General features: G+C 41.8%; 1 protein-coding gene across 1 annotated transcript in view; it reads left to right on the top strand.

Moving 5' to 3' along the window:
- Positions 1 to 982: 982 nt before the first annotated feature.
- Positions 983 to 24,197, top strand: part of foxo (forkhead box, sub-group O) — a 697,892-nt gene continuing 674,677 nt past the window's right edge. Inside the window, exon 1 of the mRNA XM_080273705.1 lies at positions 983 to 1,615. Coding sequence (XP_080129831.1) covers positions 1,040 to 1,615 — 576 coding nt within the window. The 5' untranslated portion in view covers positions 983 to 1,039. The remainder of the gene's footprint in view (positions 1,616 to 24,197) is intronic.

Genomic DNA, 24,197 nt, shown 5'->3' on the forward strand with positions numbered 1-24,197 from the left:
GTAATTTTTGTTGCAATAGGGTTTTAAAGATCTTGTATGCAGACGTACATAGACAAGTAGATAGACAGATGATAGATTTATAGAGACAGTAGTGTGTGTGTGTGTGTGTGTGTGTGTGTGTGTGTGTGTGTGCGCGCGCGCATCCCGAAACCCTTCATGAGTGAATGAGTGTTCCAAAGAGCGTCGTGTGCGTATGAAATCGCAGTTATTAAAGATGAAATTATCCAGGAGCTGGGAAGACGACCGAGGTCACTTGGCCTGTGACTCGGGTACAGCTGATTGTGGATATTGTACTTCCGCTATGTGTGTGTGTGTGTGTGTGTGTGTGTGTGTGTGTGTGTGTGTGTGTTTCTTTTTCCGAAGATATATTACGGAAATGTGTATCTTTGAAAAACATAGTTCATACCACAATAAGCACTGCCATTACTATATCTGGCTAGAGGTGTCACAGGCATGATTAACTTTGCCCCGACATCTTCTTAATAGAACTAATATAACCAGTTCATAAACTGGTTTACACTAGCTTAGCTATTTCCTCTAGTTCAGATAATCAGAGTGTTTGGTATATGCAGTTACAGAGATGCAGGTGAGCAAAATGAATTGGTTTGATGGCTGTCAAACTCTACGTGACGCACTAACTCAGAGCTCTGAAGGATCCCACTGAAGAGAATGTGTCTGTTCTTCATCGTTCCTGTGCCTTACTCTGGTGTTTCAGTCTTCGTCCATCTGACACAGCATAACATTAATTGTTGATTAGATATCTGGAGTTCATGTATGGGTGGAGAGTGTGTGGCCAGGCAGAATGGTCGTGGGCAGTGGCGCCACTCTGGTGGCGGTTGGCGGCACGAGACCGAGTGTCGATGGGGTCGTCATCAGTCAGTCGGTGGGCCGCGTAGCCTGAGGACGCGCGCGCCAGTGTGTGATGATGATGTTGAGCCGCTCCGGGCCCCGGTGACGCCGCGTCTCAGCTCCACCACCGCTCTGTGTCGCCGTTGTTTCATTATAGTTGTGTGTTACTTTCTTCTCAGTCATATTCATCATGGCTTCAGCATTCTTTTCTTTAGTGAAAGAAGAACCTGATACAGTGCATGATATGGAAACTACGCCTGTAGCACTGCCACCCACGAGTGTAGGTATGGGTGGCCACACACCACCAAGGGGTAGTGGGCGGCATGTGGGCGGGCCGCCGCTACAGGCAGGAATGCCACTTACGCCCGTAACGCCCACCGCCCACCAGCCGCCTTCTCTCCGACGTTTAGAAATTGATCCTAACTTCGAGCCAGTGGCTCGCTCCCGATCCAACACGTGGCCGCTTCCTTGTCCGGAAGGCTACATGGAAGGTGAGGAACCCATGACTGCCTCAGGTGAAGGACCAGTTCCAGTGGACCAAGTGCGGCCCACAGGCACGGTGGGTGACCCCGTGGGCGGCCCACCTAAGAAGAACACCTCGCGGCGCAACCCATGGGGCAATATGTCATACGCAGACCTTATCGCCCAGGCTATTATGTCTTCTCCTGATGGGCGAGCCACTCTGTCGCAGATCTATGACTGGATGGTGCAGAACGTGCCGTACTTCAAGGACAAGGGCGACTCCAACTCCTCCGCCGGCTGGAAGGTAGGCAGCTACACCCGTGCCGCTGGCCGGAGAAATCTCCGCGCTAGCCGGTTGATGTGGATAAGTTTGTCGGAACAGTGCCATATTTTTATAGCAGTCTTTCATTTTTATGTATTAAAAACCTCGTGATTGAATAACTGGATAAAGCTAATATTCTACGCAAATATCTTACGCATTAGTTATCTCACCGGAAGCAAGAGTTATAAACCAGCCTTTAGATCAAGATCGCGATGTGAAAGGTACATCTTAACTTCTAAAATTAAATCTTATGAACCTTTTCTTACACCTGACCAACCAGTTTTTCTGCCTGAGCCTGAAGTGGCAGGGCTGGTGCGCCGGGGTGTCGCCTGGCAGTTGGGGGCTCATGCATTAGCGCCGCCTGCGGCCGCTCAGGCGGCCACTGCCCACCCCTACACCCCCACACTGCCGTCCCTGCCACCACCCCTTGCCCACCTGACCCTGGCACCATAACACCACAATACTGAGGTGACACGAATTCGATGTAGGCGTCCCTACTGGTGAAAGTAATCTTCAGATATATGCAGCAATATAAGTACAGATTCTCGTGCCAGCACCTTTATGGCCCACAGTACATAACGAGCAGAGTTAACGATTTCGTGTAACACTCTGTAGTACTGATATCAAAGCTGCAACAGTAGCCTAATATTAGGATCATTATATATTACAGCGGTATATATATATATATATATATATATATATATATAGCCATTGCAAGTCCACTGCTGAACAAAAGCATCCCCAACCTTCTCCACGAATTCTCAGCATATATATATATATATATATATATATATATATATATATAAAACTTGCATATTCATTGCTTGCAACTAGTCGAGTATACTTTTCACAACGCTGCAAGAAATATGATCATTGAAAGCAAGTATACAGCATGATAAAATAACCCGCTGATATATCGGCATCAACTAACGGAGATAAATTTGGATTTATTTTTCACCAAAGGTTGGCTTAGTTATATACATACATGCGGAGGGTTTATGATGCGGGGTGGTGGGTGAGGGTTGATGCAGGTCAGTTAGCGGGGTACAAAACCAGAATGAACACATGAGATTCCTCAGCGGCAGAAGAGCCAAATGCGCATTAAGTACGGTACCAAGGTTCATTTAGACGCTTTAGCCTATACTTTTTATAGTGGAAGGTCAGGTCTGGTAAGGGGGGTGGTCTGTGCGAAGGAAAGAAAGGCGAGAACTGGGACAAGTTAAATTGACCTGGGACGGGTGGTAGTGACCTGACGGGAAGCTGGTTTGGGAAGAATGAAGCTTATTTACCGGTCGTCCTTCTGTCAGTATCAATGGTTTTTGCGAACAGTAATACTTATGGAAGTTCATGTGTGCATATACAGAGGAATCCTGCATATAGTGACAATTTGATGGTCTAGGTATCCAACAGTACCGTAGTTCAGTTTTGCCAAGAAAAAAAAAAAAAAGCCCAGTCATTTTTCTTACAGGAGCGAACTGTTTGTTGTTAACAGATTAGTATAATAAACACGTTAGGTACTAGGCCAACCAGGATAGGAGCAGTACCGGTACAGATTAGGATATACAAGCGAACTGTTCGGCGGACACTTGCAGTCTGGCGGGCTGACGGTGAATTAAGCTGCCACGGACGAGGATAAATTACCAGGAACTTGTTAGTAACGGCAGATGACGCACTGTGTGGTAGCGGCTGCAGGTGCTGGACGGCCTGGCGGCGAGTGCAGCCCCAGAGCGCCGCTAACGGGACGTCGCCAAGACGAGATGGTCGGCGGGGTGCGGCGGCGGTGTCCTCAAAAGTCAGGCGTAAATTACCCATATCTGAAAATATATAGGACAAAATAATCCTTTAGTCGTCCATAGTTCATCAGTTGGTTAAAATTGTTAACGTAATAATGAAGTCGTACCGCAGTGAATGGGTACCGTGTGTCAAAACAGTATTTATTTTTGAGTGATAGAGGTTCTGTCATATTAATGAAATAGAATGAAAGATAAGTAGTACTCTTAATGGATCCATAGTTATGAACGGGTAAAAGTGTCGATGCTGTGTACCCAAGTTGCCCTCTCAGTTTTAATCTCGACTGTCAGGTTGTTCACATTTTTAAAAAATAGTAAAGGGCTTCTTGTTCCATGGGTAAATAAAAATGGTATGATTTTGTTTGTTCTAAGTGGAATTTCTGATATTTTCATAATACTGTTTATGACTCACTATTTGGATTATCTTATTACCGCAAAATTGAGCGATTTGATCGGGCGTCTTATTCCATTCCAAGGCTGTAAAAATAACGTGACCAGCATTATTTACTGTTGTAACTACGGCGGTGCCATATAGTGGACATCTCAAGCATTTTGTTTATTCAATTTTTAGTAGCTGCTGTATGTTAATACAAACGAAGATTTATAATGTTGGAGCAAGAGATACCCATACGTAAAGGTCTTTGACTGCTGTAGCTCAGCTAAGACGGTTGTATAACCTACACCCATAGATTTAATATTCTTAATATTTAGCTAAAGTACTACAACATGATGTGAAGAAAATACAAGGACTACAAGTTAAAGGATGTACTATTTGCAACTGTGTGCTTCTCCCCTCCATTATGTATTGGTTGTTGAGAAAACTTGGCTACGACCACTTCGCGAGTACCACCTCGGATAATCAGAATTTCAGCTGATCCAACGAAACTATGTAATTCATTCGTCTGTCTCAGGTGTCTATATTGTCATATTTTTATTATGGTACTTTATAGAAAGAAGAAAAAAAACTTGTTTTTATTAATATGAAAATGAATATACTCGCAACAGTTTTTACGACATGGACACATGGTGTGCTGAAGAGGCTTTACAGAGGCGGTAGGCAGAGAAGTGGATGTCGAACAGAGGGAAATAGAGGGCGGGAAGAGTGGCAGGAGATCAAAGTGTGTATAGAGTGAGAGGGGCGACTCCTGAGGGAGGAAGGGTCGCGTCCCCACGTCCGCTCCGTGTCATCGTCGCGGCTCTTGGTATTGATGTGGTGGACGAGGCTAAGAGCGAGTAAGGTTTATGTTTATACGTCAGGACAGAGGTGGGGGTGGTTGGTGTGCTGTCTTTCCTGGTGACTTGTAACATCTAATAAAACATACATCTTTACCCTACCTTCGTAGACCTTGTTTGTTGAATTTTTATATGCAGGTATGAAGAAAAGACATTTGCAGCGTCAGAGTTTTTTGAGCGAAGCAGAATCATGTAAATTAATGTCCTTTAGGTTTCTCAAGTAGCAAGAAAGTGTATATTATCGTCTAATGGGAGCGATGATAAGGCGTTGTGATAAAGGACAGAGATAGTGTCCTGGACATCCCTTAGTACAAGGGAGGAGGGGAGGGAGTTCTTTGAACTAGATCTTCAAGCAGAAACATAATTATGACGGGAGGGATATTAGAAACCTCTTTAGTAGTAGTAGTAGCGGTAGTGGTACCTGTAGTAGTATTTTATTTAGGAACCATGCGTACCGTATGTCACTTCAAATACTAGGCCACCTGAGAAAGTGAGGAGAGAAAATAAATTTGGGATTAATGAGGCGGCCTTATCGACGTCGTGGCAGTTGTATAGCAAAAACTCATTCGTTTTATGTCATTCTAAACATAGTGTGACTGATAGTGAGATTAATAATGGAGATTTATCTGTAGCATATTGCTGCATCTGCTTTGTTAACCAGTCGAAGTCTGCTGTTCGTAGTATCGGGAAAGCCATCAGTGCAGTTTTCTTCTCAGTAAGACTAGTAATTTGCGAACGCAACTGGTAAAACAGATCTGAAAGATTGATTTCTGTAGCTGTTTATTTACCGTAAACATTTTGGGTGTTAACGACACACTGGTATATATATATATATATATATATATATATATATATATATATATATGTGTGTGTGTGTGTGTGTGTGTGTGTGTGTGTGATCAACTGATAGGGTTAGGTACGGTTAAGGGGATGGATCCATTATGATGTGGCAGGGGTAAACCAACTCTGCTGCGGATGTCGCTGATTGCACTGCGCAATTGACCCTCGTGCGGTATGGTGCGGTGAGGATCTGTCCCTTCTCCTTCGGGCTAAGATGTGAATGAATGTGTTTGTGTGGATGAGTAAATTAGGAGTGTGTCGTCCTGTCTAGGCTACCTCCCTTTCTTTGGGGGAAACAGCCCAGGTATGTACTGTACATAGATATGTGTGTGTGTGTGTGTGTGTATTAAATTAGCACAAACATCGCCTACCGCTTCTACAGTATAGCCTGTTGATTAACCACTGCCAAAAAGAAGCTATTGAACACAGCAAATATTGAAGGGGACAGCTGGGTTGTTTTAAAATGACCGTGTTTGAGTGAATTATGTGTAGCCTAATGTGCGTGATAGGGGAGCGTTGACCTGATTGTCCGGCCTTAGTATGAATCTGCTCATTCCTTTACTTGCTGCTGCATCACTTCCACTGATTACATGGTATATTTCCATTTTCTCTTATTGGTGCTCTTATGTCTTGGAAATATGTTACCAGAAACATTTCCCGTGAAGTCTGTTAGGCTGCACAAAATAGAGCGACATCAGAATTGGTACGGTATAAATAAGCTAGTGATTTTTTTTTTTTAATACAAAGGCCAGATTTTAATAAATATATGATCCTTGTCTTCTGTTATTTCTCAGTTTAAGAAATAGCTCCTCCTTGTAGAAGTGGCTTATACCTATTGAATTTTTAGAAACAACAGTAGCCTTTGATCGTGATGATTAGTAACAGACTGCCGTGACTTTCCCTTGACGTTAGCCTTGGGAAAAAGTATGCATGTAGCAGTTGAAGGGTGAACACAGTTGACCAATATTACATTATTGGCAGAGCACAGGGTCTATTGCTGGCAACAATGCATGCAAGTAATATTTATGGTTCAAAAGCGCCTTTCGAGCCATGTTATTTTTGTCGAACTATCAAATTTAGGAGACAGTGATTCTAATCGAATATACTTCCGCTACTCGAAGATGATAATTCACGGGCTTTACCTTGTATAGATTTTCCCCTAACAATGTATAGCTGTTTGAGGGTGCTGTAGCGATGACGAGAGCAGGTGATGGAGATGGTTGGCATATTTCTTCAACGGAAAGAGAACTGCGTACGTTATATTTTCTATCGTGGGAAAACTTAACGCAGAATTGTGCATGCAAATATAAAAATATGTTTATCACTCTTTCCTACTGTTTTATCTGAGAAGGATTTGTATCATGGAGTATCAGCTTCAGAACCGAAGTTTGAGAAGTCAGATAAGTATAGCGCCAAAGGGGATTCTTAAAAACACTTTTATCTTGTGTGGTAGTGACATTATATGTATAAAAAAGCACGGTATGGACCAAGTTTAATTTATTAGGGTGCAGTGCCAACGGAGTTAATTAGAAATGGGATGGACTGAGTATAGTGCGACTGAATTCAAGACATTGCCTCAACAGAACGGTGCGATTTTAGAAGGGTAGGGTAAGCATGACTCTCAGAAGGTTGCAGGTACTTTTTTCTCCGGTACGAGTCCTACGGGCGAGGGGGGAGGGGAAGAAGGTGACGTGGGCACGGCCGCTGCTGGAGTGTGTTTATCTGGTCTTAGCGGCGGGATCAGGGACAGGGAGGGGAGTGGCCTCGCACTTGGTCATGGCTCTCTCTCTCTCTCTCTCTCTCTCTCTCTCTCTCTGTAGAGGCATATAAATTTTCTTGTTCATAGGCAATCATTGTGTAGTTGGTTATCGCGTTCGTTTTCCATTTGGCGATGCCTTGCCCCTGGGTTCGAATCTAACCGTTCTGGATATTTAACCTATGTGCTGGTATTAATGCACGGTATATCCTTTCATTTGCTTAACAAGTACAAGGCTGTGACATGTACATAGAGTAACAAACATAGGCAATACAGCACTCCGACTTACAAATACACCGTTCTGACTACCGACACCCCTTCCTGATAGTTGCATGGCCAGCATGAGGAAGGGGAATTTTTGGATATATTTCCCCCTTTGTGGAGAAAGTCCGGTCCTGCAATCGACTTCATACGGGCTGATACACAGTCCACCCATGCAGGCGCCTTGTTAAAAATTACACCTGTACGGTACGGCTGTATATGTGTACGCAGAACATAATCCAGAGACACTTGAATTCATGCACCAAAAATCGTTTGTGTATATTTCCATCCTTTACACACTAGCTACTTATGCGTACCCCTACACACTGCATTTACTGTGTAATCATACATATTACGTACCCTTACATCAGAAGCTTACACACACACACACACACACACACACACACACACACACACACACACACACACACACACACACACACACACACACACACACACACACACACACACACACACACACACACACACACACACACACACACACACACACACACACACACACACACACACACACACACACACACACACACACACACACACACACACACACACACACACTGCATTTACTGGATTAGCATAGGCTACATCATACTCTCACAACACACACACACACACACACACACACACACACACACACACACACACACACACACACACACTACATAAGAGGTGGCCTGCAGTCCTAACGGGCCCAGGTTCGAATCCCGGCTGGGGCAGGGAACAGTTTAAGGATTTTAATTTCATTAAATCAGGCTTTACTGATCTACCGGAAGATCCGCCAACATGTCGTAAAAATACCCCCGCTAATACCAATACACCAGTCCTGTATGAGACAGCCCTAGCATGTATTCAATATGGACTGTGGGTGTTAGCGCCGAAGTGGTGACATGTAGAGGTGTATGGTATGTAGGAGGACTGCTGGGCCTTGATAGCAGGCTGTGAAGCCTATGCCCAGAGTTGGACACATAAAAAAAAAAAAAAAAAAAATATGCACACTCCTACTGTACACACTGCGTTTAGTGTATAAACACACATCTTACTCTTACATCAGTAGGTTACACACACACACACACACACACACACACACACACACACACACACACACACACACACACACACACACACACACACACACTACATATGCACACTCCTACTGTACACACTGCGTTTAGTGTATAAACACACATCTTACTCTTACATCAGTAGGTTACACACACACACACACACACACACACACACACACACACACACACACACACACACACACACACACACAGTGGCGTCTGCACAAGGGCATAGGTTATGGTATCAGATCTGCCGCATTAGGGTAGACCACCTTGTTTGACGAACAAAAGCCTGTCTTATTCCCTCAGCTCCACCCTCATGGCACCCATCGATTTCAAACCCTTAACACACAGTAACTGTAACAGAAATATTACGTGAGTTATACAGTGAATTGTGTCTTTGAAAACCGTAACTATAATTACCCGGGAGTGCATTTATGTTGCAAATTTTCTTCGTCGTTCATATCTGAGATTGTTTTAGCAATGGAAATACTAATGGTCACCGTCTTTATGTGATACATGGATTATACTGTTGAATATACCGGTATCTGTACAGACTATATGCTCATTTAGAGATGAACTTTGAGATATTGTTAGGTTCATCAACCATGACCTGAGATTTTGTGAAATGTCAGGGCTATTATGAAGAGGGAAATACCGGTAAATTATATATTTTTATAATATCCTCATCTCACCATTAGGCTGTTATGATGATGCTCGTGAGTGATTTCAAGTTTTTATTTACATACCAGTCTACTGTACAACTGCAACAAAATATTTCCAAGGCAGCATAGTGTGGTGAGTATTGTCAAGATACAACGTACCTAACACAGATGTTGCAATTAAGGACTAAGATTTATGAAAGGCAGTTCCTTTGGGTAACACTTTGAGAAGCAGAGCTTTTCCTAAGTGCAATAAAATCATTTAGCGTTAACCAAAATTAAATGCAGAAGCTTGACACCGCTTCTGAATACATGAGCGACACTCAGACAGTATTTTGTTTCCATCGTTATTGGTACTGGTACCTGGAGGTTAATGAGAAAAATGCTGAATGTGTACGGTAGTAAGGTGGCCGAGGCGACCGTGGAAGCAGAGTGGCAGGAGTGGCAGGTATTAATTAGCACACCTGCATCCCTGTCAACGTACTGTGTAACGCACCTCAAGTGCTACACACCCTCTCATTACTTTGCACCCTTGAATCTTGATTGGCTGTTATGTGACGGGGTCATCTAACGAGCAATTAGCTTCACGTAACAAGCGGTTTCCTTGTCAACCAGTTGTCCTCCATCAAGAGGTAACTAAGTTAACGCCGGATGAAACAGCTAGTAGAATGTAGGTGTTTGTACCCAGACAGCGTATTGGTCTCTTGGCTGCGCTATTTGCAACACAGGCCTGGCCTCATCAGTCAATATCACAGCCTCCTATTGATTTAAGTTTTCATAATGAGCCATTTAGTTACAGGATATCTGAACTAAAATGTTGCATATAGCGAGGCATTAGCCTATTCTACACTCAGATTATCACTTACCCATATTCAACGTTGTATATTCGAGTGGTAGGAACATTTTTAAAAAGGTTAAAGTAGCACATGAAAAGTGGAGTAGATTGCATTAATCCAGTTCTTTATGATAAGCTGAGACGATAAGTCAGTGCCTAACCCATATACCGGCAACCTGTAGGCTGTATGTTTGACCTTGATGTCTGTACCCCTCCCACCCCCCACCCTTACACACACACACACACACACACACACACACACACACACACACACACACAAACAGATTTATATATATATATATATATATATATATTATATATATATATAGATTGATACAGATAGATCTAAAGCTGGTAAAATAAGAGGCTAGCTTATGTGGCAGGACCACCAGGTCGTGATGCTACACGTAGACTGTCATAAATATGTCCAAATTATTACGGTACCGGTATTAAAAAAAAAATAGGGGCATGTCCGTGCGTGGTTAGTGTGTTACTGCAGTGTGGTACTTTTGTATGGTATAGTACTTCCGACACTTGCTTGTAATAATTAAGGTACCCTACCAGTGAGTGCACCATTTGTGTGTTAGAACAGCATACCGGTATTAATTATGTCCTAGTGCGGTTCTTAATGTGTCAGTGTAACGCCTTTGATGTCATTGTATGATATAGTCTGATACCAAAAATATTCAGTACCGGGTAGGCTACCATACAGTCATCAATTTTTTTTTTCCTTCACTACCGGAGCTGTACAAAGGTTACGTTTTCAACAAAGTCTTTGTTATCCTCTCCATCAGATTACAGAAAGACTAATGAGGAAGTACGTGAAAGGACAGTAGTCTAACAATTGAAACTTTAGCTGCTTAACTAGCAGCTGAGCACGGCTTGATGACTGCACTGTACCTTACAAATCTTACTGTCCTTTAGTTTACTGTGTGTATGAGAAACGTAAACTGTCAGTGCCATAATTGATGCAGTATGAGAGGCTGTGAACTTTGACCTAAGTTTGTGAGTTCATGGAGGAATGTTAGTAAAGGGATATTGTGCCGTGTTGACAGGTTCTGATCATAGTCTTGTATGGGAAAATTGGCAAACTAATGCTGCAGTAGTTTTCAGAAGTATTTGAATTCTCAGCCGTAGTATCCAGACCCCTTTAATCCTGCAAAGCTTCGCCAGTCACAGCTGACATCATTAGGCTTAGGGAAGAACAACCTGCGATAGCATAAAAATAATATACCGAAAATATACAGGTTCTACCGTATGTCAGTTTGTTGACAATTATTAATTCATTTTTTATCCACTGTGAATAATGATAATTATTAACCAATTGGCATAGTATATTATATTATTCTTATGCTAAGTTGTTCTTCCTTTAGCCTGATGATACCAGCTGTGACTGGTGAAAAGTTACAGAATAAATGGAGCACCCTCCCCCCCCCAAGTCTCTGTATTGCTGCACTTTACTATATGCTGTCTATTGGTCAGGGAACTCTCATATATACCGGTACGTATATATATATATATATATATATATATATATATATATATATATATACCATATACCATCCACCCACTCGATGTTGTGCTGCTCTTCGGTGACTGCTCTTTCCTCTTTCCTTTCATCTTCTTCTATCTTTCTTTCCTTCATTCTTTCCTCCTGTCTACGGGTGACTTTACACTGAGTGACAAGCCAAATGGTTTCCTGTACGCCAGGAAACCTTTTACTATTCTGAGTAAAAACCATATAACCAAATTATGGCGCCTGGTGGTTTAGTGGGTGATAAAGACTCTTCAGTAGGATTAAGCCTGTGCAGGTTTATACCCAAGGGGTGGTTGGGGTTAATAGCTCACATAATGCCACTCAGGGATGAGTGAGGCTGGTCGCTCTCATCTTAAATGTCAGGACAAACTTTCTTAGCCCCAGGTTCCTACGCTTCTCATAGGACAACACTGGATTGGATTATATACCGTATATATATATATATATATATATATATATATATATATATATATATATATATATATATATATATATATATATAATTGTGTGTGCGTGTGTGTGTGTGTGTGTGTGTGTGTGTGTGTGTGTGTGTGTGTGTATTACGGAATAAAAAGTATTTTAAAAAATGTAAATATTTTATAGGCTTAAGTTAGTACGGGATCACAACATTCAAGTTCTTGACAGGAACGCGAAATGTGACAGATGTATCTGCACTTTAAGCATTATCGTAACAAAGTCTTTGAAATGCCGACTTATCGGTAGTCTCTTCTGTCCATGAGTCCTCTTGCTTTCTGGCACGCGTCCTTGCTATCTACACACATTTCTGTTTTTCTCATCAGTCACTTGCGTGAGATCCGTAACTTACCGATGTCTGGTAAACTATGTGAACAAACAGCAGTTTATTGAGTATAATGAGGTGCCATTTGTTTGTGGCACATTAGAGAGAGAGAGAGAGAGAGATGCAGGCGATGGACGTGCAGATTTATATATATAAATATATATATATATATAAATATATATATATATATATATATATATATATATATATATATATATAGGGTGTCCAGGGAAGAGAAGGCATAACTTTGGGAAGTGATGGATGAAAGAATTCTAAGTAAAATAAAAAAACAAAGAAACAAATACAAACGATATATGCACCTGGTCCAAACCTCAGCCATTACGGAGCTTCAGTTACCCATGTGATGATCGTATGGGTGAGGTACGAGGTAGACAAGTTTTGTCCATGTCATAACTGTAGCTCTGTGACGGTTGACATGTAGACCCATGTGGGTATTGTAATTTTACCTTTTAATTCCGTAATCTATTACAATAGGCCATTTCCCAAAGTTATGCCTACCCCGGTACTTCTCCTGGGACACACACACACACACACACACACACACACACACACACACACACACACACACACACACACACACACACACACACACACACACACACACACACACACACACAACCTTATAATAAACCCGCAGTGTTTGTGTGTGTGTCCGTCAATCACGCCCAAACCAAGGGCCAGACCCCTAGACCCATATATATTCTGAATCAGGGTAACCCAAGGATGGTTTTAGGCTTGTCAAAAATCAAATCCGGGTCATTTGAGGTCACCGCTAGAGTGTTCGCCTTCTTAACGCCGGGTGCCCCTGCAGCCCAATTTTTGGCATGGAGACTCACATGACCTCCAGTTCGGACATAGGCTATGTGAGGTTGAACTTCGAGCTCATTATTTTGAGGTCACCGGCAATACACGCTCGAACGACTGGACCCAGCTGCCAAATTTTTGGCATGGAGACACACATGACCTCCAGTTCGGACATCGGCTGTGAGGCTGACCTCCGAGGTCATGTGAGGTCTTCGGTCGTTTTGTGGTCACCGGTAATAGTAAACAAGTGCGCACAAATACTGTGCGTTAGTCAGCGAAAGCTGAAATAGAAAGTTCCTGGACCTCTTATAGGCCTAATCCCTCTTCAAAAGTGTAAGAGGTACATGGTCTTTCTGGAGTAGAAAGAAAGATTGAACTAGAACAAATAGGATCAGAGTGTTCGTCTTTTTGGCCAGGCAACGCCGGGTACCCCTGCTAATATCATATATAATGGTTCAGAAAACTAAGTATCAATTACCAATGTTGTTGGAAAATGGATATCAGACTACCGTACAGTGAAAAAAAAAAATTAAGTGCAGTATGCAGTCTATGCTGGTATTTTGAAAGTTGAGGTATTACCGGTACGGTATGTACAAAATTGAGCGGCCCACTTTCCTCTGGTACAGGCTGACGATCGCCACATAAAAAATCGTGTCCAATATTAGTTAACATTTTTGTTGCTCATTTATATAAAGGCGAGTGTAAATAGTTTTGTACCTTATTTTGTTATTCTGTGTGTTAATTGGTTCCGGTTGAAATAATCATTCCCTTAGCCGTTTCCGGTAGTCGTTAATTGTTTACTTTTGAATCCGTTTAGTGGAGAATTTGTCGGTTAATACTAGTACTTTAGATAGAGATCATTTATTTAGAGCCGCCCACTTTTCGTGCATTAGCCGGAAGTAACTGTTTCTTGACCTCTGAGAGAGTTACATAGTGTACCAGCATATGATTTTTCTTTTAACCCCTTCTACTCAATCGAAAAAGTAAATCGTGTGAAATGAGGTTCCAAGCAAATGGTACTAGGAAAAACTGAAAAGGATGAAATTAGAGAGCTTAGCCAAACTGTACTTGAAGCAGCTTAAACTAGCCTGTTACCATATCATTTAAATCTGTACATTTTGAGTGGTACTTAACTAAAGCAGCTGCTGGGAGACATATCGGTTGAGGCATCTTGTGTTGTTAGCTGACCTTTCTTCTGTGAATGAATAAGACTGAAACTCTTGTCGGCAATTAGTCCACTACGGTATTGCTAACTTAACCGTACAGTGACGAGTCGCCGCCCTTTCCTCAGTTGATAAAGTGAGCGCTGAGGACTTGCTCGCTATACAAGTTATCCAGCTATTTCCATATATTTTTACGATCCACCACCACTACTCTCATTTCATAGCCCGTCCATGTCCAGTGTGCAAATGTGTTGATTATTTTCCGTAGTAAACAAAGGCAAAAGCGACCTATTGTCTGCTTTATCTAATACATCAAAGATTGACACCAGCGGCGGGCGGTGCAGCCAATCATGATGTTATTGACGAAATACGTCCATTGGTTTAGACTAATTGGAGTGTGGGAGGGGACGAGGGGGGGGAGAGAGCTTTATATGCGTTACATACTTGTTACATTTACTCCTTTGTCATGCACACCATCAATATGTGTCACACCAACATGGAACTTGCACATTTGGGTGTTCCCTTCTCCCGCGCGGCTGGTGGGTGCGTGATGCTAAAGGTGCGTGTGTTTACGGGTGCGTCGGGGCGGATCGACTCATCTGTTTGTATGGTTATGTGTTCTCGCCCATGTTCGGTTACGGTTACAGTAGAGGTTCACCAGTATTTATTGTGTTGTATTAGGGTTGTGAGCTATGAAATGGCAAGATGCTATATTAGCTGTGATTATAATGCTAAATAGGAATTTGACATAGACTTCCGGTACCTTTAACAATCTCACAATAATTGTCATTATTGTGTAAGGACTTTGTTACATGTTTGGTACAGAATTACGGTATGCTTTGTTAATATGCTGTGAAAAGGGTATAGCACTATTGCTAGCTAATGTAAAAGGATATTCACGGGGACACAGTATCTCAGGCGATCACCTCGAGACATTTCCTCACACTGCTGGCTTTATTTATTTACAAACCCAGCTCCTACGCTCCACTGTACTAGTGCCATAAGCGAGAAGAGTGATGTCACCGGGAACTCTTACTTTTTCCTTTCACTCTTGATGTCCACTGGCGTGCGATTTTATCATTCTTCTTTATAGCTTATGTTCGTCTCCTCCTCGTTGTGTATTTAAGTTTTCTTATCGGTCTATTATGTTTACACTGCCAGGCAAGTTGTGGGCGCTGACCTCTTGTGTCGCCAGACGCATTGGGCGGCGCCACCACTAGGCTGGCAAGGCGCCCTGGGGGGTGGGAGTAGGGGGGGGAGAGACCCACATGTAGGAGGGGAAGGTGTAAAGGGGCAGTGGTGGAATGTGGCAAGGAGAAGGGGAGATGTGGGCAGGGCAGACTGAAGGCAGCGGAAGGGAATAGTTGGAACACAACAGGGAGGAAGGTATATTTGTGTAGGGATGGTTGGAGAAATCATATCGGGAATGAGTATTGGAATGAGAAAAGAGGAGAGAGGTGAGTGGGATGGGATGGTTGGAGACTGGGTTGAAGAGGGTGGGAGTAGGGGGAGGAGGAAGAAAGGAGGGATGGTGGGAGGGAGGTGAGGAAGGACAAGGACAGTGGAGGGGTGAGGGGGAGGGGAGAGGGTACATGGGGAGAGGAAAGACTACTCCGCCCTTGATCGCCCTCACCCTGACAGTCTTGCAACAGAGGGATGGGGCTTCTTACTATTTAGCACTTGTCTTCGTATGTGCTGCGTAGATTAACCAAGACTTGATATTATAATTGATTATTCGAAAAATGTGCTACGCTTATGCATACTGGAGGTATTCTGGCAGTAGTGGTAGGAATGTTTATGTCGCAGCAATGTGATGTTGAAAATCCGCGTATATATATATATATATATATATATATATATATATATATATATATATATATATATATATATATATATATATATACATATATATATATACATATATATATATACACCCCGTATATAAAATTTTGCGTTGCCGGTGGTTGAGGACCAGAACGACGGGTCTCTTAACTAAGCCTGCTCACTTCCCGGCGTAAGGGAGGCGTCCTTGAACGTGCCATGAGCGGGCCCCTTCCACGCCCCACACCCCATGCAAACTCCGGACTAGCCTTGCTCAACCTGGCTCACAAATTAATATGTGGTGTGGCTCGGGCCCTGACCTTGTGGCTGGTTAGCTGATCAGCTAGTTGGCTGACTGGCGGGCTTGCTAGCTTGCCGATTTGGTAGCTAGCTGGGGTTAGGGTGACTTAGAAGTTTGGTGACTGGTTGGAAATTTATGGTTCAGTGACATGCTTGGTAACTGTTTGACGATTGCTCTTATCTCTGGTCTGAGGCTAGTTGTTGCCGTCCCACCTCTGCTGGTGCTGTGCTCGAGTCTCACAGAATGGCATTTCTGTGTCTGGCGCTAGGCGGGTCACCACGACTTGCCAACGCCTAATGCCAAGTTCGTACTGGAGTAATTTATGGACTTTCTGCCAAGACTGCGCCTCCAAATAGGGCATGAAGATAGCAAAAACTTGGTGTTAAAGCAATTCGATTTTACGTCCCTCTGGCCACACGTCCTTCCCCTTTACTGTACAATACACTCAAGTATTGTTTTATAATGGAGCAGCAAATGAACATACATAAATGTGAATACTCAAGTATAACATAATACGCACTATTTTTTTAATAGCCTATGGTACGCGGAATGTATTTTGAAAGACAGAATTTTGAAGTGACGTTAACATAATTTTCTCATTTTTTGAGGTGTACACCAGGCAAAATAAAATCGTCTGCCCTTCGCATTAATATAATGAAGACGAAATTGTACTGAATGGGTTAATGAAGACTTTTTAACCCTGTCACGAAAAGCTTTATCCAAATGGTTGAATAAAATTAACCTGACGGTAACAAGGAGTCGCTGGCGACTCACCTAAGCTGAACAGTGTCGTTTGGTGGTTATGAAAATCTATCTATCTATAGCCAGATACGTTAATCCCGTAAGGGGTGGCCACAAACAAATCGCCTCATTGTCGCCCTGTCCTCTGCCATTTCGCTGCCCTCCCCCCAGCTCACACACCTCTCTCATATACCACTCCATCCCTCCATCGCATCCTCGGTCTTCTCCTCCCTTTCCTCCCCTCCACCTCACTCACATACACTCTCCTTGTTGGTCTATCACTCTTCATCCTCTCCACATGGCCAAACCACCTTAGTGTATTTCTGCTAACGCTTTCTGTAACATCCACATCCACACCACAACGCTCCATCACATCCGCATTTGTCAGTCTCTCCATGTAACTCCACATGCTCCTGTCAAATAACTCATTTCCACTGTTCTCACTCTTGACTTGTATCCTTCCAACAAGGTCCAAGCTTCGCTATCACAGTACTGTCATGCAGCCACTTTTGTACTTCCATGCTCACTTCCCTATTTCATATCACTGCTTTCAACGAACCACCACCTTTTCTTCTTTGTTGTCCCCTTTCATCCTCTATATTTCCATCCTTACTTATCACACTACCCAAGTACTTAAATGCATTCACATTTTCCATTTCCTCACTATCCAGCCTCATTGTGCATTCAGTGACTTTATTTCTCTCGAAGACAGTACCTTTACTCATCCCTGCATTCGCCTTTAATAGATTTCATTGTAAAAATAAAGCTAAAATACATCATCGACGGGAAGGGACAGAGACAGACTTGTAGCTTACACCCGTCGCCTCATGACGTAGCCCGACGATCCCGTTTTATTTTGTTCTTACCACCTTCAAGATATTTTATTCAACGTAGGAAACACCCCACGTAGTGAAGGAATAAATACGGACTCTCCATATCAAATAAACCGCAGTTTGGAAAGCCTGGCTAGTATATACTTGTATGGTGAGCATTCTCAGGGTTCAATAACTTTTTCTGATCTGAAGAAAATTGTCCGGCGTCAGCTGAAATAAAATTTGAGAGAAGTCGCGAGCACCAGAGGGTTAATCTCTACAATACTAGTTGGTAATTTATATATACTTCACTAGCCGGTAGGAAACGATTTTATTCACCTTAGAAGAATCGGGTATCAGGTTAGTGAAATGGTTAATGAAAGTTACGTACAGTAACTACCGGTATACCACACCGTATCGGCAATAAAAGACTCCAACCCGAAGAGTCTTTCGAGTAAAACAAAAATGATCTGGATAGGGCTGGAATAGAATTAGCCTAACAAGAAAGAGCACTCAGTGTGCAACACCTGCGCCCACCATCTAGTCTTCAAAGGACCAAGTATTTGAATTTTCATAGTGACTTTAACCTTCCACAGATTATTTACTTTCAAAGTCAAAATAGTACACTTCGTTCTTGCCCAGCATAACATTTCCACCAAATGTAGTTCACATTATATCAAAACTTTTTAAGTAGGCCTACCTACGTGTTGTGTGTGACTTGACATTTGACCTTTCCCAGTGACCTTGACCTTTGACTGTTTTCAAACTTGGATCTCCATCCTTGTTTTAGCCTGAACCCTTCCACAAAGTTTAGTCTTCATCAGTTAAAGATGGTTTCATTTGACCTTGCCATGTGACTTTGACCTTTGATCTCTTGTTCTGAAAGTATTGCATAAACCTCTTGGGTGACCATGAAATCATACACCCAGTTTGATGTAAATCAGATAACAACCAAGTTATTTTGTTCACTCACAAATACACAGGTTAAACTTTGACCATGCTGTGTGACCTTGGCCTATGGCTTAATGTTCCTAAAACTGTATCCCCTCCTTGCCTGATTGTTAACACTTCCACCAGATTTGGTTAAAACAAGATGAAATCTGAGGTGACGTAATCTGGTTTTGGTGCTTGATCTTTGTCTGTGACCTTGATCCTTCACTTCAAATTCGAATCCTTTTATCCTAACCTTGCTCTCAACCCTTCATAGAAAGTGGCCTAAATTTGATCAACACTTTAAGTTGATTTTTCCATGTGATCTCGACCTTTGACATGCTAAAAAATAATAGATTTACTCCGTTGCCTCACAACGTTTCCACCAAGTTTGGTTAAAATCGCATCAAAACTTATTTTGTTCACACACACACACACACACACACACACACACACACACACACACACACACACACACACACACACACACACACACACACACACACACACACACACACACACATATATATATATATATATATATATATATATATATATATATATATATAATGTATATATATATATATTATATATATAATATATATATATATATATATATATATATATATATATATATATATATATATATATATATATATAATATATATATATATAATATATATATATATATATATATATATATAATATATATATATATATATATATATATATATATAATATATATATATATATATATATATATATATATATATATATATATATGTATAATGTTGAATTTGAGGATTGCTGGGTGTGGGGTACTACCGCCAGGGTACTGAGCGCACTGCCCTCTGCCTGTCGGCCCATAGTCGAGAAGTTCGTAGGTCCTAACCGTTGGGTTCCCTTTTTCGGTAACTGTAGAAAAAAAACAGCTCCGTCCATTCCTCTGGATCTGAGTTATCGTTGGGATAAATATATATATGCATGTATCCTTGTCTTTAAGGCTCCATTAAGGGTGGAATAAACTGATGGTATTTAGGATAGGTTAGGATGAACTGTAGGGTGTTTATGTAGTCAACAAAAAAGTTAAGATCCCAACATTGAACGCGCGTAACGCTCTGAAACAGACGAATCATTGTGATAGCTTAAATGTGATACGAGTGTAAATACCGATATTAATATGTGTCTAAATTTTATTACTCATAATTATTTACACCGTCACGGTACAGGATGACATGGAGCTGTACCTACCTTCTTAAAAGAATCATTTTGTGTCTAAGAAAATTACTCATTTTCATACTCACCGAACTTCATAGGGTGTAGCTACTATTAATAGGTCAAGTAAGTAGAAACGATGCATTACTAGTGTTTAGGTACAGTGTTAGGAGTCGTCAGATCTGAATTTGTGCTTGCATTATTCGTTAGCTGTCTCCCGCACTTGCAGCTTCATCTTGTGAGCCCCTTGCAAGCAGTACCACAGTCACCCAAGACCTTTATCTCGAGAACGGTCGCAAGAGGTGAGGGTTGAAGGAGGTGCATGATCAGTCTGAGCCATAAACTTTTTTATGTGAGTAAGGGGGGGAGGGAGGGGTGGTGTTCATTTGCATACGTATCGTAGAGTACACGTACCCGTTGTATGTCCCGCCGGCAAGTCTAGAATGTGGATATCTTCTCGTAGATATTTAGTTTACACACACACACACACACACACACACACACACACACACACACACACACACACACACACACACACACACACACACACACACACACACACACACACACACACACACACACACACACACACACACATTCTCTCTCTCTCTCTCTCTCTCTCTCTCTCTCTCTCTCGTACTGTGTACAATAGTGCACGCCATTATCACCATTCTCCTTTCACTCTCCTTTTACCATGCCACTACCTTTATTATTGGTCATAGCCAGTGCTTATTATTAATACTTTGAATTACATACAAACTTCAACGCTTTTAACACACTGTAGCTTTTCATCTTTAACTCTTCGCCACCACAGCAAGTGGCACCGTCGCTGACCTCGCTTACACATGCTTGCCTCCTACAGTTCATCTTTACCATCATTATCACCATCGCTGCATCCACCCAGCCGTTACTGCTACGGCTGTCACTTTAAGCTCACTCTCATCACAACTCCCATGTTCTAGCTGCCACCACTGCTACCTTCGCCACCACAGCCGCTACCTCACCAGTACTGGATAACTGTAACAGTAATACTTCCTCTTTTTCCAGTCCTACTGCTAAATGTTTCCTCACCTACCGTACTAGTTCTGTTTCTACCATACAGCCCTCTTCCTTTGCATATATCTTGGGTCATGTCCACAGGTATAGTCTGCTGCCAGTCAGGCCAGTGATTCACCTGATAGGTTGCCTGTAGTCTCATCATCTAGGCTGTTGAAGTGAACGGCTTGTTGATCTGCGTCACGTGGTTAATCAGCTGTAATAGTCGTTAAGGTTGGACCTTCCTAACCTAGACGAAGTTCACAGTGTTTTATATGTGTTTTTCTGGGGTGGGGTATTATATAATGTAGTGCACTGGAGAGCCTTAGACCACGAGTAGACAACCAGTTTTACCTTTGTGTTGTTACGGGCCCACCCTTTTATATGGTTTATATTGCACTTCCTGCCAAGCCTATTGTTCCATTCCGCGGTTACCTTGGAGTGAAGGTTTGGTAGTGGCTGTACCTCTTGTATTTTTTTTGTGTTTATTATATCCGTCTTGCCTCCATTCCAGAATAGTTTATATTAGTCACAAAATCCAGTCGTTCTCACTATCCCCACCATATATATTTGCACCATGACTATTCCGTAAAACCACTTCACTGCTTTGCCCTTTCCATTGAAAATACTTGTAAAAGCCATGTTGGTACCCCTATCATCACTGTCTGTATCATCACCATTATCAACAGTAGGCTACGGAACCGTACCCCAATCGTCAGTGCCGGTAGTACTTTCATCAAGTGCCCTCACTGTCACTACCTTCGTCATTAGAAACCTTACTGGAAGCAAAGTCTTGTCAGTTATGTCAGGTAAACAAGGCATGTTTTAATAACAACTTTACCTTCCTCCCATATATCTGTCTATTTATCTATCTATCTATATATCTATTTATATACGGAATATACTGTATATATATATATATATATAAATAATTTGTTTGGCAAAGTACGAGAATGCTACATCTTTTCATTAAGCTGTCTAGCATGGCATACGTATAATATGACTGATTGTTTGTTACCAAGGTGCGCTATGCAGTAGAGGTTTTGGTGCATGACAATATTGGAATCTGCGACTTAAATGTATTAGGCTGGCTACGTTTGTGATATTTATAATATAGCACACGTTACTTTAGGTACCGGTACGTCTTTACAGCCACGAATACATACCTGGGAATTACTGGATGTGAATTAATTATCCATACATTGTAAATACTTTTTGTTTTAGTTCATCATCGCAAGTGTTTCAGGCCGAGTGTACCCATCAACCGCAGGAAAGCAACCCCTCCTGCAGAGCTGTCCCATGCAGTTAGCCAGTGTTCCCTTGAGACTGATAATGTCTTACCACAGCGAGGCGTGGGGAACAGTGTGGGGGTTTGGTTCCTGGATGGAGTCCACATTTGCGTCTCCCCACGTAGTCAACAGGGGCACCATAGCAGTACCCACTTCACCCCGTTTTGTGGCCTTATGGTTACTACCCAGTTGTAAATGGTTTTTGGGTTTTAGGAAGCCATTAGGCCTGTCACAGTATACAGCCATCTGAAGTGGAAATAAGAGTAAGAAAAAGTGACGGGACGGAAAGGGAGAAGTAGGAAGTGAGGAAGGCAGACACAGAGAAAGGGTGAGAAAGGAGAGGGAAGTACTGTGTGCATCACTACATCAAGCGAATGGATGATGGGGGTGAAGAACCTTACCTACGGCACCTACCGGTTGCTGCAAGACTAGTACTACATCAGTTCATCTTAAATATTATTCATTCTGAATGACCACTCCTTATTTTTCTTCGTGTTTTTACCTTCTCCAAATATCTTTATAAATAACTCGTTCATACCTGTTTGTAAGTATTTCTTTCAGCCTGGACGGACATGATTATCCATTATTGGCATGAAATTACAGACTGTCAGCCGGCATGGGTGCGTGTTTATATTTAGTTTGAGCGAGAGCGAGGACAACTGACTTCAGCCGAAATTCACTTAAGATTGTTAAGAAATGTTGAGTTTGGGCTGTAAAAAAGTGCCTTTCACCAAGTGGGGAGGTCTGTGTATGCTACTATAGTGCAGGTTGGGGTGTAAAAAAAATATCCCTCACCATTTGGGGAGACCTCTGTGGACTACTGCAGCACAGGTTGGGGTGTAATAAAGTGTCCCTCACCACTGGGGAGATCGCTGTATGCTACCGGTACTGTTGTAGAGTCTGGGGTGTAATAAAATGTCCCTCACCACTGGGGAGATCTCTGTATACTACCGGTACTGTTGTAGAGTCGGGGGTGTAAAAAAGTATCCCTCACCATTTGGGGAGATCTCTAACAGCATTAAGGTGTGAAATACTACTAGTATGTGTCAAAATTTGCAACGGGCGAGCACGGACACGTTCCACGTCTGCAGTGTGTAATAATAATAATAATATTAATAATAATATTAATAATAATAATAATAACAGAAGTAGTAGTAATAGTAGCAGTAGTAGTACCGGTAGTAGCAGTAGTGGTAGTAGTAGTAATAATAATAATAATAATAATAATAATAATAATAATAGTAATTATTATTATTATTATTATTATTATTATTATTATTATACCAGTACCAGTAATAATAAAAATATTAACAACAATAATAATAATAATAATAATAATAATAATAATAATAATAACAACAGCAGCACCAACAACAGCAGTAGTAGTAATAGTAGTAGTAGTAGTAGTACCGGTAGTAGTAGTAATAATAATAATAATAATAATAATAATTATTGTTATTATTATTATTATTCCCCACCCTGCCCTAGCGTGGGAAAGGAGGTCCGGATGCTGCTGCTGCTGCTGCTGCTGCTGATGATGATGATGATGATTATTATTATTTTTATTATTATTATTGTTATTATTATACCAGTACCAGTAATAATAAAAATATTAACAACAATAATAATAATAA

This window comes from Coenobita brevimanus, chromosome 55 (genome assembly GCF_032717465.1).
Source record: "Coenobita brevimanus isolate Jiangsu-jjx chromosome 55, ASM3271746v2, whole genome shotgun sequence".
Classification (NCBI taxonomy): Eukaryota; Metazoa; Arthropoda; class Malacostraca; order Decapoda; family Coenobitidae; genus Coenobita; species Coenobita brevimanus.